The 12,036-nt window shown below is 38.8% G+C and overlaps 1 protein-coding gene across 1 annotated transcript in view; it reads left to right on the forward strand.

Moving 5' to 3' along the window:
- Positions 1 to 12,036, forward strand: part of LOC143297509 (mucosa-associated lymphoid tissue lymphoma translocation protein 1-like) — a 37,875-nt gene that overhangs the window by 21,646 nt on the left and 4,193 nt on the right. Inside the window, exons 13-16 of the mRNA XM_076609907.1 lie at positions 856 to 942; positions 6,648 to 6,769; positions 9,341 to 9,505; positions 11,044 to 11,207. Of these exons, the coding sequence (XP_076466022.1) occupies positions 856 to 942; positions 6,648 to 6,769; positions 9,341 to 9,505; positions 11,044 to 11,207 (538 nt within the window). The remainder of the gene's footprint in view (positions 1 to 855; positions 943 to 6,647; positions 6,770 to 9,340; positions 9,506 to 11,043; positions 11,208 to 12,036) is intronic.

The raw sequence follows: 12,036 nt of genomic DNA on the forward strand, positions 1-12,036 counted from the left end.
GCACAATCTGTTGTGACTTAACACTAACGGTGATGCAGTATGTTGTGATATGACAGTGATGCAGCGTTGTAATGTAACTGTGACGTAGTGTGTTGTGACATAACAGTGACACAGTGTGCTGTGACGTAACAGTGATACAGTTTGTATATTGTGACATAACATAGATACATAATGCTGTGACATAGCACTAACAGTGATGCAATATGTTGTGACATAACAGTGATGCAATGTATTGTGTCACAGTAGTGATACAGTGTTATGACATAACAGTGATAGAGTGTGTTATAAGATAACATTGATGCAATGTGTTGTGACATAACAGTGATACCATGTGTATGTTGTGACATAACAGCGATACAGTGTGTTGTGACATAACAGTGACACAATGTGTTATGACATAACAGTGACACAAAGTGTTGTGACTTATTGTGACATAACAGCAATACCATGTGTATGTTGTGACATAACAGCGATACAGCGTGTTGTGACATAACAGTGATACAATGTGTTGTGACATAACAGTGATACATTGTGTTGTGACATGACAGTGGTAATAATAAGAAAAAGAAGAAAAAAAATGTACATTTATATATCGCTTTCTCTCTAATTAAAGAGCTCAGGGCGGGCTTTACATGAAAGAAAAAGTTACAAATCATTCATGACCGCTCTTTATCAAAACCACTACCCCCCTCCCCCATCCCCCCATCGCCCCATTCCCCCCAACCCCTCAGTCCCCTCACGCACCCTACCTCACTTGTCATTCATCCGAAGTGAGCTGACAGGCATAGGGATGGTGTTGGAGAAGAGGGAAACAGAGTGTGCTTACAAATACGCTGTGAAATACGCTGTGTGCAGACCTGAGAATCCTAGCCAGGGGCAGAGAACTGCCATCATGGAGCAGACCCCTGTGGAAGACGGGAACACTGTTGTGTGCTATGCCACGTAAGTGTGTGTGTGTAGTGTGTGTGTGTGTAGTGTGTATAGGTGTGTGTGTGTGTGTGTTTGTGTGGGTGTAGGTGTGTGTGTTTGTGTTATTTAATCTGTGTATGTGTGTGTGCGTTGCGTGTGTGTGTGTAAGTATGTGTAGGTGTGTGTTTATTTGAGTGTGTTATGTATGCGTTGTGTGTGTGTGTGTAAGTATTTGTAGGTGTGTGTGTTAAGCATGTGTTTATTTCAGTTTGTGTGTGTGTGTGTGCGTGCAAGAGTGATGCAGTTTTTTTGTTTTTTCATGTTTTGCTTATGTGTTACTATTTTGAGTTCACAATTTGAACCAGAAGTGAATTGGACCTAGAACTGCATGTTATTTTATTTTTTCATTTATTTCTTTTTTTTAAGTGCAATGTCTTCCTCACCTTGATGACAAAGTATTAAAACTGCGTTGGTTGTCTTTTCTCTCTCTCTCTGTCTCTCTCTCTCTGTCTCCCTCTCTCTTTCTCTCTCTCTTTAATGGTTGAACACCATCGTGGCTCTTTTCCCATCCTGCCTTGCTTTCTTCAGGTGCGGAGTTAGTCTACGTCTGATGTCTCTTACTCCCTTCGAAAAGTCCTCACCAATGAATATATTTGTACCTTTCAGTTTACCCTTAGCTTTCAGGATATTTACCTTTTGTCTGATGGCAAAAAATTCACTGTCGATGATAATGATAAACTTGTTGACTTTAAATAGGGAAGTGGCCTGCCCATTTGTTTAAGAAGTGACGCTTTTTCCAATGGGGTGGAAAAAAGAACAGTGACACCGGCACTGCCGTTTAGTGTTGGACAGTGTGACACTGAGCTCGCACGTGTTTTTGATGTTGGAAACAGTGTGTGTGCAAGAGTTGACGATGAATGTTCGCGGTGTGTGTCAACGCCTGAAAATGTGGTCTGTCAACATAGGCGCAAGAAAAATGATGTACTGAACCAAAATAAAAGTGCTGCTTGTGTAAAAAACAGTAGAATTAAGCCATTGTCTTTTGTTCATTGGAATGTGAATGGGTTGATTTCAAAATTACATGACGGTGACTTTATTTCATATCTTTGCTCGTTTGACTTTGTTTGTTTAGTTGAAACATTTATTGATGATTTTATACCTTCATTATTCCCTGGATACAACAGTTTTTGTATTCCTGCAGTAAAATTCACTGAAAAGGGGAGGCGATCGGGAGGAGTTGTTTGTCTTGTAAAAGATGTTTATGTTCCATACGTAAAGCAAGTTGATGTAAAATCTAATAGTTTTGATGCATTACTTATTGATAAGATATTATTTGGTATTGACAAAGATGTGTTGTTTGTGTACTGTTATGTACCACCCGAAGGTTCCCCATACTATGCATATTTTGACTGTGAAAATGGAATTGCGTTATTGGAAGATTTTTTGATTGATTGTACATTAGCTTACAATGATGTTTATATCTTGCTGTGTGGGGATTTGAATGGCAGGACATGTAATATTTCCCACCACTGCCAGGGAGTTACAGGAGATGAGTTTCAGCGAAGAAGTCACCCAATTAGTATCAATAGACGTTCCGAAGATTCTGTTCTTAACAACTATGGAAAACTGCTGTTGAATATGTGTACTGCACTTGACTTGTGTATAATTAATGGAATGTGTCATGGCGACCAAAATGGTTGCTACACTTATATATCGGATAGTGGATGCAGTGTGAATGATTATTTCATTATGTCTTGTGATATGTATGCATTGTTGTGTGATTCATGTACGTTGTGTGTGTCTGACAGAACTGAATCCGATCATATGCCTGTGGAACTCCGTTTCGCAGGCCGGGGTTATGAATTGGAAAACACACAGTTTGAAAATGATTTTGTTTTAGAAAAATTTGTGTGGAGTGACGACTTGGCTGATGTATACATTCATAACATACGTTCAGAAGAATTTAAAGAAAAAATAAACTTAGCAATTAGCCTAATTAGTGTTGATATAAACCAAGCGTTAAGTGTTTTTAATGAATGTATCAAGGATGCTGCTAAACATATGAAGAAACAAATTAGTATCAGTAACAAGTTAAAACCAAAAGATTGGTTTGATGCAGAATGTCGTAGCGCTAGAAAAAATGTTCGTAGGTTGTTAAACAAATTTAGACGTACTCTGGATGTTGATGATCGTCATTGTTTTTGTAAGGCCAGACGGGAATATAAACATTTGCAAAAGAGAAAGCGAAAGCAGTTTAATGATATATTGTTGACAGAATTAATTGCTTCTATCAAAAGTCAGAAAGAATTTTGGAACAATGTTCGTAAAATGTCACTTAAAAGAAAACAGCCAGCTAACAATATTACTGATGATGTTTGGTTTGATCACTTTAAAACCCTTCTAACAAAAGAGGTAAATTCTGATAACGTACTGCAGTGGGAACAAGATGAAGATGAAGAAGATTATTTAAATCGTCCAATCTCGGTAGAAGAAGTGATGTTTGCATTAAGGAAAATTAAGAACCGTAAAGCTGCAGGACCTGATAGTATAATTGGAGAATTGTTAAAATATGCCACTGAATCTGACCTGATTTTGAATTTCTTTGTAACCTTTTTTAACTCGTTATTTGACAGAGGAATCTATCCTGAAAAATGGACCGAATCTATTGTTTTACCACTGTATAAAAAGGGCGATGTAAACAATCCGAATAACTATAGAGGAATTTCTCTTTGTGATGCAAGTAGTAAGTTGTATAGTACAATTATAAATCAGAGACTGCAAGAATGGGTAGAAGAAAACAATATTACAGGTGAATACCAGGCAGGATTTAAACACAACTACTCAACTGTTGATCATATGTTTACTTTGATGGCCTTTATTCAAAAACAGTTTTCTTTGAATCGTAAATTGTATGTGGCTTTTATAGATTTTGAGAAAGCCTTCGATTCCATAAACAGAACAATTCTATGGCCTATTCTTTTAAAAACTGGTGTTCGTGGAAAGTTGTTGAAATGTATTATGAGTATGTATGCGGGTGTGAAAGGAAGGGTTAGATGTGGGGGGAAGATGACTGATTATATTCAATGCACTTCTGGCGTAAAACAAGGTGATGTGTGCAGCCCTGTATTATTTTCTCTTTTTATTAACGAACTAACTTCAGAAGTTGTCAGAAACGGAAAACATGGTGCACAATTTACTGGTGAGATTCTAGAGTTATTCATTCTCCTCTTAGCTGATGATGTTGTGTTAATATCTGAAACTGTGATTGGTTTACAAACACAATTAAATAGTCTATCTAGAGCTGCAAAATCACTTCAGTTGAAAGTAAATATGTCAAAAAGTAACATAATTGTATTTAGAAAAGGTGGATATTTAGGAATTAGGGAAAAATGGACTTATAATGGAATAACGATGCCAGTAGTGAATGTGTATAAATACTTAGGAATATATTTTTCAACAAAATTGAGTTTCACAGTTGCATGTAAAGATCTTGCATGTAGAGCTAAACAAGCATTACTTTGTATTATGAAAAAACTGTCAAGTTTAGAAAATCAATCTTTTGATCTGTTTATTAAATTGTTTGATTCCCAGGTACAACCCATTGTACAATATGGAGCAGAAATTTGGGGTCTCTCTAATGCTGCAGTTTGCTGCGAGAGTGTTCATTTATTTGCACTGAAAAAGTTTCTTGGAGTTACCATGAAAACGCCTAATGATTTAATTTATGGGGAAACAAAAAGATATCCGATACATCTCAATTCCGCAGTAAGATGTATTCGCTATTGGTTGAAAATAACACAAATGGAAGATTCAAGGTTGCCGAAAAAAGCATTTAATATGTTATATGATTTAGATTTGAGGGGTAAGGTAAACTGGGTATCAAAGGTTAGGGTTAGATTATATGAACTGGGATTTGGTTATGTTTGGTTACAGCAGGGGGTAGGGGACATAAAGGGATTTATTAGTGCACTCCGAACAAGATTAATTGACTGTAGATGGCAAGATTGGTCTTATCATGTTCAAGATAGCGATAGGTTTGAGTTTTACAGACAGTTCATTTCTATACACTCTATTCCTACTTATCTGTCAATGAAAATGGATAAGCATTTGAAACATATCACAACCAGGTTCCGATTTGGAATTTCTGACATATTTCTTCATCATTATCGTTATCGAAAGTCCAGTGTCTTTGGTCTTAGTTGTCCTTTATGCAGACGTGCTGAAGAAACCGAACTTCACTTTGTGTTGTGTTGCCCTGCTTTGAATGACCTTAGACATGAGTGGATTCCACAAAAATATTATAGACACCCTACTTTATTTCGACTTGCCATGCTTATGTCATCAACTAACGAAACTGTTATAAAACAGTTTGCTATTTACTTATATAAGGCTTTTAAGTTTCGCAGTGTATTATGTAGTTAATCATTATTAGTTGTGCATTATCCAATTTGTGGATTATCATTTGCAGTTTATCATTCACTTCTGTAATTTGCAAGGTTTTGATTTTGAATGTTGATTCACTGTACCCCCTTCATGAGGGGCCATGGCCTTTATTGAATAAACTATCCGTATCCGTATCCGTATCTCTCTTTAATGTAGCCATTCTGTTGTCATTCACCTTCTGTCATGATTTGTTTTGTTTGTTTCTCATTTTCCTTTTTTTTTTTTTTCAACACACCTATGATGTAATCTTCAGTCTGAGTATACTTATTATTTTCTTCTTTAAAAAAAAAAAAAAAGAAAATTATGTTTTTCAACACACCTGTAAATTGTAATCTTCACTCTGATTATACTTATTAGGATTTTTTTTTCTAAGATTATGATCATACTTTTTTCTTTTTTTCTTTTTTTTTTTCTTTTTCTTTTTTTAAATAAATGTTATGATTTTTTCAACACACATGTAAATTGATGTAAATTGTAATCTTCACTCTGATTATACTTATTAGGATTTTTTTTTTTAAGATTTATTATTCAACACACTTATGATATTATTTTTACTCTGATTATAATTATTAGAAATACTTTTTTTTTTCTTTTTTTTTTCTTTTTTTTTTTTTTTTTTTTTTTTTTGCTGTGTAATTGTCACTCTGATTATACTGATTAGAAAAATGAATTTAACTGTGTAATTTTCACTCTGATTTTACTGTATTTTTAATGTGTGATTTTCACGCTGATCATGCTTATCAGAATGTTTTTTTTAACTGTGCAGTTCTCACACTGATTATCATTATACTTATCTTTGAAAAAAATATTAAGTAATTTTCACTCTGATAAAACTTATTTGAAATGCATTCTGAAAACTGTTTAATCTTTACTCTGATTATACTCATTAAAAACAAAACAAAACAAACATGCAAAATTTTCACTCCGGTTATATTGATTAAGAATAATCTTTTTCTTTTTTTTTTTTTTAACTGTAATTTTAATCCTGATTATACTGATCAAAAATCATCATTCAAAAAAATACAGCGTAATTTTTCACTCTGATTATACTTATGGGAAAAAATCTAAATTAAAGAAAAAAGTGTAATTTTGACTCTGACTATGCTTCTTAAGAATAATAAAAAAATAAAAAATAAAAAATTAACTTGTGTAGTTTTCACTCTGATGATATTTCTTTAAAAAAAATTTTGTTGTTGTTGTAATTTTCACTCTGATTATACTTACGAAAAGTACTTTTTTTTTTTTTTTTTTTTTTTTTTAATACAAAACTGTGCTGACTGCTGTGGTGTGAACAGGAGCTGTGGGCTGGCAGCCTTTGAGTTCCGGCCACAGAGCAAGGGCATCCTGGTGACTCACCTGGAGAAGCTGCTGCCTCAGCCAATCAGCATTGAGGAGGTCTTCCGCAGGGTCAAGGAAGGTAGCGTCGAATTTTATCTACTTTTTTCTCGTTTTTTTTCATTTTTTTTCATGTATATTCTTGGTCAGACGGGTGCAGTAGGCCAGTGGCTAAAGCATTGCACTTAACAATTTGAGGGTCCCGGGTTCAAATCTCAGTAATGGCGCCTGTTGGATAAAGGGTGGAGATGTTTCCAGTCTCCCAGGTCAACATATGTATTTGTATTTGTATTTCTCTTTTTTGTCACAACAGATTTCTCTGTGTGAAATTCGGGCTGATCTCCCCAGGGAGAGCGTGTCACTACACTGAGAGAGCCACCCACTTTTTTGTATTTTTTCCTGCATGCAGTTTTATTTGTTTTACCTATCGAAGTGCATTTTTCTGCAGAATTTTGCCAGAGACAACCCATTTGTTGCCGTGGGTTCTTTTACGTGTGCTAAACGCATGTTGCACACTGGACCTTGGTTTATCGTCTCATCAGAACGACTAGCGTCCAGACCACCACTCAAAGTCTGGTGGAGGGGGAGAAAATACCGGCGACTGAGCCATGATTCAAACCAGCATGCTCAGATTCTCTAGCTTCCTAGGGGGACACGTTACCTCAAGGTCATCACTCCGCCTGCTTGCGCCTGAACCTCCTTCATGTGTATACACACAGAGAAGATCAAATACACATCCTGTAATCCATGTCCGCGTTCAGTGGGTTATGGAAACAAGAACATACATAGCATGCACATCCCTGAAAATGGAATATGGCTGCGTACATGGCGGGGTGGGGGTCGGGGTAAAAACGGTCATACACGTAAAAGCCCATTCGTGTAAAAAAACTTAGCCGTATGGAGAGCACAGGAACAGGAGTCATAATGGCTGCCGGAAAAAGAGGGCGCTAACCAGCGGGACAAAGGGGAGGTTACCTACTTCCGGGAGGTTATCGGCCGTAGTTTCGTTTTCTCCGCATAGGCGGATAGTAGTTTGCACAGGCAGGAATGTCAGACCCCTGCCGGAGTCTGCACTAGTTGGGTCACGGTAAGTATGTTATTTAAACGTAATTTTAGATAGAAAATTTCCTTTCGTGTACATATGAGGGAATGTGGGAGTTGCAGCCCTTTCCTAGTTGTTCAAATGCAGTTGAAAGGTCAGAAAGACTGATGAATGTGGACACTTTCTGATGGATGAATCTGGATATGATGAACACTATTCTGACTTAAGCGCAAAGACCCCAACAATGGTGCCCAGGCTTTGCTCAGGTGCAGTGAGTGTAAGGAAACATTTAGAAACAGTGGTTAACCCCTTAACTGCTGCTGCTGAGTGCACTCATCAGTGAAGGGGGGTGTTGCCAGTCTCCCTGAGATAACACAGAGCTGACAGGTCAGGACGTCAGTCATAGCTCTGTATCTGGACCTCTTCCTGTTGGGACTGCAATACTTTTGTTCAGCAGAATCATTGCATTGTGTTGTACTGTATCGTATTGCATTATATAGTGTTGCACTGTATTGTGTTGCATTTGACTGTATTGCGCTGTGTTGTGTTGTATTGCATTGCACTGTAATATGTTGCACTGTACCGTGATGTGTTGTACTGTATTGTGTTACTGTGTATTGTATTGCATTGTGTTGTACCATATTGTATTGCATTATATAGTGTTGCACTGTACCGTGATGTGTTGCACTGTATTGTGTTACATAAGTACACAGAAAGTTAGATCCGCTCTTCAAACTCAGGCCACCACTGATCTCATTTCTCCAAGGGTCTGCTTCTTCTTTGTTCGTGGGCTGCAACTCCCACGTTCACTCGTATATACACAAGTAGGCTTTTACGTGTATGACCGTTTTTACCCCACCATGTAGGCAGCCATACTCCGCTTTTGGGGGTGTGCATGCTGGGTATGTACTTGTTTCCATAACCCACCGAACGCTGACATGGATTACAGGATCTTTAACGTGCGTATTTGATCTTTTGCTTGCGTATACACACGAAGAGGGTTCAGGCACTAGCAGGTCTGCACCTATGTTGACCTGGGAGATCGGAAAAATCTCCACCCTTTACCCACCAGGCGCCGTCACCGATATACCGATATTCGAACCCGGGACCCGCAGATTGAAAGTCCAACGCTTTAACCATTTGGCTATTGTGCCCGTCTCTCCAAGGGTCAACAGCCATGGGGTGATAAAGCATTGCAGTTTCTGACACTCGATATGAATGAATGAATGATATGGATATTTCTATATGACTCAGTGGGCATAATAGCTGAGTGGTTAAAGCGTTGGACTTTCAATCTGAGGTTCCCGGGTTCGAATCTCGGTAACGGTGGCTGTTGGGTTAAGGGTGGGTTTTTTTCCGATCTCCCATATCAACATATGTGCAGATCTGCTTGTGCCTGAACCCTCTTCATGTGTATACACAGGCAGAAGATCAAATAGGCATGTTAAAGTTCCTGTAATCCATGTCAGCGTTTGGTGTGTTATGGGAACAAGGGTTAAAAATCGTCATACAGGTAAAAGCCCACTTGTGTACATATGAGTGAATGTGAGAGTTGCAGTCCATGAACGAAGAAGAAGATACATGACTTTTCTCTCTCTTGTGTGTCTCCAGCTGTGGGCAACGACGCCCGAGTGAACCAGAACGCACGGACGCGTCAGATCCCGGAGGTCCGCTCGAATCTGATCGATGTTCACCGATCGTTCACCGACCCGATTGAGACCAGCGGACACACACGGGCCTGCAACAAACGTCAGCTGGCCTGGGAAAATGCGCATGGTAAGTGATGTGTTGTCATCAGTTTGGTTTTAATTACACATTCGCTTTCACCTCGCTTGACCCTTAGCCTGGATGACTGTTGGGGCACCACAGATAACCTGCCAACCAAACTCCTCCGTCCTTCTCTGTTTTCTGCTTCCCTAAGGGCCCCGCTCAGCCTCAGACCTATCCATTCTGGGATGTTGTCTTCCCTAAGGGCCCCGCTCAGCCTCAGACCTGTCCATTCTGGGATGTTGTCTTCCCTGAGGGCCTCGCTCAGCCTCAGACCTGTCCATTCTGGGATGTTGTCTTCCCTGAGGGCCTCGCTCAGCCTATGACCTGTCCATTCTGGGATGTTGTCTTCCCTAAGGGCCTCGCTCAGCCTCAGACCTGTCCATTCTGGGATGTTGTCTTCCCTGAGGGCCTCGCTCAGCCTCAGACCTGTCCATTCTAGGATGTTGTCTTCCCTGAGGGCCTCGCTCAGCCTCTGACCTGTCCATTCTTCTTCCATTTGCAACAACAAGAATTACACCTACTTTATTTACAAAAGAGAGAAAAAAAAGACCATGAATCTTTCATCATTTAAGAATGAATAAATAAAATGGAAGCAGAGGAGGTTGGGGGAAACCATGATAGATGAGAGGTGGAATTAAAAATGAATATTTAACATTAATGGAAATGCAACTAGTGATAATGATATTGGATACTTATTCAGCAATCTGTCCAGTAAACTGTTCTAGGTGCTTTGAAAAAACACACATACATAACACATGATATCAAAGTTGAGTATGTTTACCACAAAGTAACCTAGCAAACTATGCACACACATAAACACAATGCATGCATACATACCAGTATACATGCATACACTGTTCACACATACACACACACACATATGCACGTACATGCATACATGTGTGCACATACATATGTATGTACACATTGTCAAGCATACCACTTGCAAAGGAGTATTTACTGTATGTATGTTCCATATATTTAGGGCTTGACAAGAAAAAAAACAACTGCAGGTTGTTGTTTTGAGGTGAGGTATCCTGAGAAGTTGATTATCAGAAGAATGGAGCTCCTGTGACAAGAGTATAGATACTGAGGAGACAGAAAGATACTCTGGTTCAAATCCACAAGCTGACTTAATTTCTCTTCTGAGATAACAAAGTTGTTGTGATTCTGATTCTGCAGAGTTGATATATCAGAGAAAATGACAATGTTTTGATATGGCGGTGTTTCAGTGAAGTAAAAAGAAAATGACAGTGTTTTGTTGCGGCGGTGCTGTATTAAAAAGACAATGACAGTGATTTATTGTGGGGGTGTTGTAGTAAAAAGACAATGACATTGTGGCAGTGTTTTGAAGTATAAAGACAATGTCATTGTTTGTGATGGAGTTGCAATAAAAAGACAATGACAGTGTGTTTCTGTGGTGGTGCTGTAGTTAAAAAGAAAATGATATTGTTTTGTTGTGGTGGGGTTGCAGTAAAAAGACAATGTCATTGTGGTGATATTGCAGTAAAAAGATAATGACAGTTGTGCTGGTGGTGTTGCAGTGAAGCCTCCCCCCATGGAGGTGTGTCTGCAGCCAGTGGACCTGGGCGTGGTGGTGCAGCTGACCTTCCAGCATGAGTTCTCCAACGTCCTCAACGTCTACGTCAAGGTCATCTCCAAGGGCAACCTGTCCGACTGCATCGCCTGGATCAGCAAGCTGCCTAGCGTGAGTTGTCGTGGCTGTGGTGTTTCGGTGCTGATGGGTGGTAGTTCCAGGGATGATACTTCTGGTATCACTGACTTACCTCCCATCATGCCTTCTGCCATGTGGGGCAGCAACAAAGGGAGGCTCCGTCACACATAGAAGTATTGGTTTCTTCTGTTGCTGTTTCCGAAACAAAGCTTTTTTAAGATACGCATCCAAAATTTGACTTTTATGCCTCCAAAGATACAAGGTAACGTTGATGAAAGCACATCAGAAAATAGAGCGATTGCAAACGCTTGCAGACAGAATTTAAAAAAAAGAAGAAGAAAAATATGAGTAGTGCTGCACTTTGCTGAGGTGCTTTCCCAGGGGAGAGCAGCCTGAATTTCACACAGAGATTTCTGTAGTGGGAAAAAAAGTAATGTAATACAAAAGAATGCAGTAGAGTGTGATGCAATGCAACACAGTGCAATACAGTACAGTACTATGTTACACAACACAGCACAACACAACACAATACAAAGCAACACAATACAGTACAACACAATACAGTACAGTGCAACATATAACAGTGCAATGCAATACAATGCAACACAGCGCAATACAGTCAAATGCAACACAATACAATGCAACACTATATACTGCAATACAATACGGTACAACACAATGCAATGCAACACATTGCAGTAAAATAACACAGTACAGCACAATACAATGCAGTACAACACATTACAGTAAAATAACACAGTACAGCACAATACAATGCAGTACAACACATTACAGTACAACACATTACAGTACAACACATTACAGTACAACACATTACAGTACAACACATTGCAGTAAAATA

Source organism: Babylonia areolata, chromosome 22 (assembly GCF_041734735.1).
Source record: "Babylonia areolata isolate BAREFJ2019XMU chromosome 22, ASM4173473v1, whole genome shotgun sequence".
Lineage (NCBI taxonomy): Eukaryota > Metazoa > Mollusca > Gastropoda > Neogastropoda > Buccinidae > Babylonia > Babylonia areolata.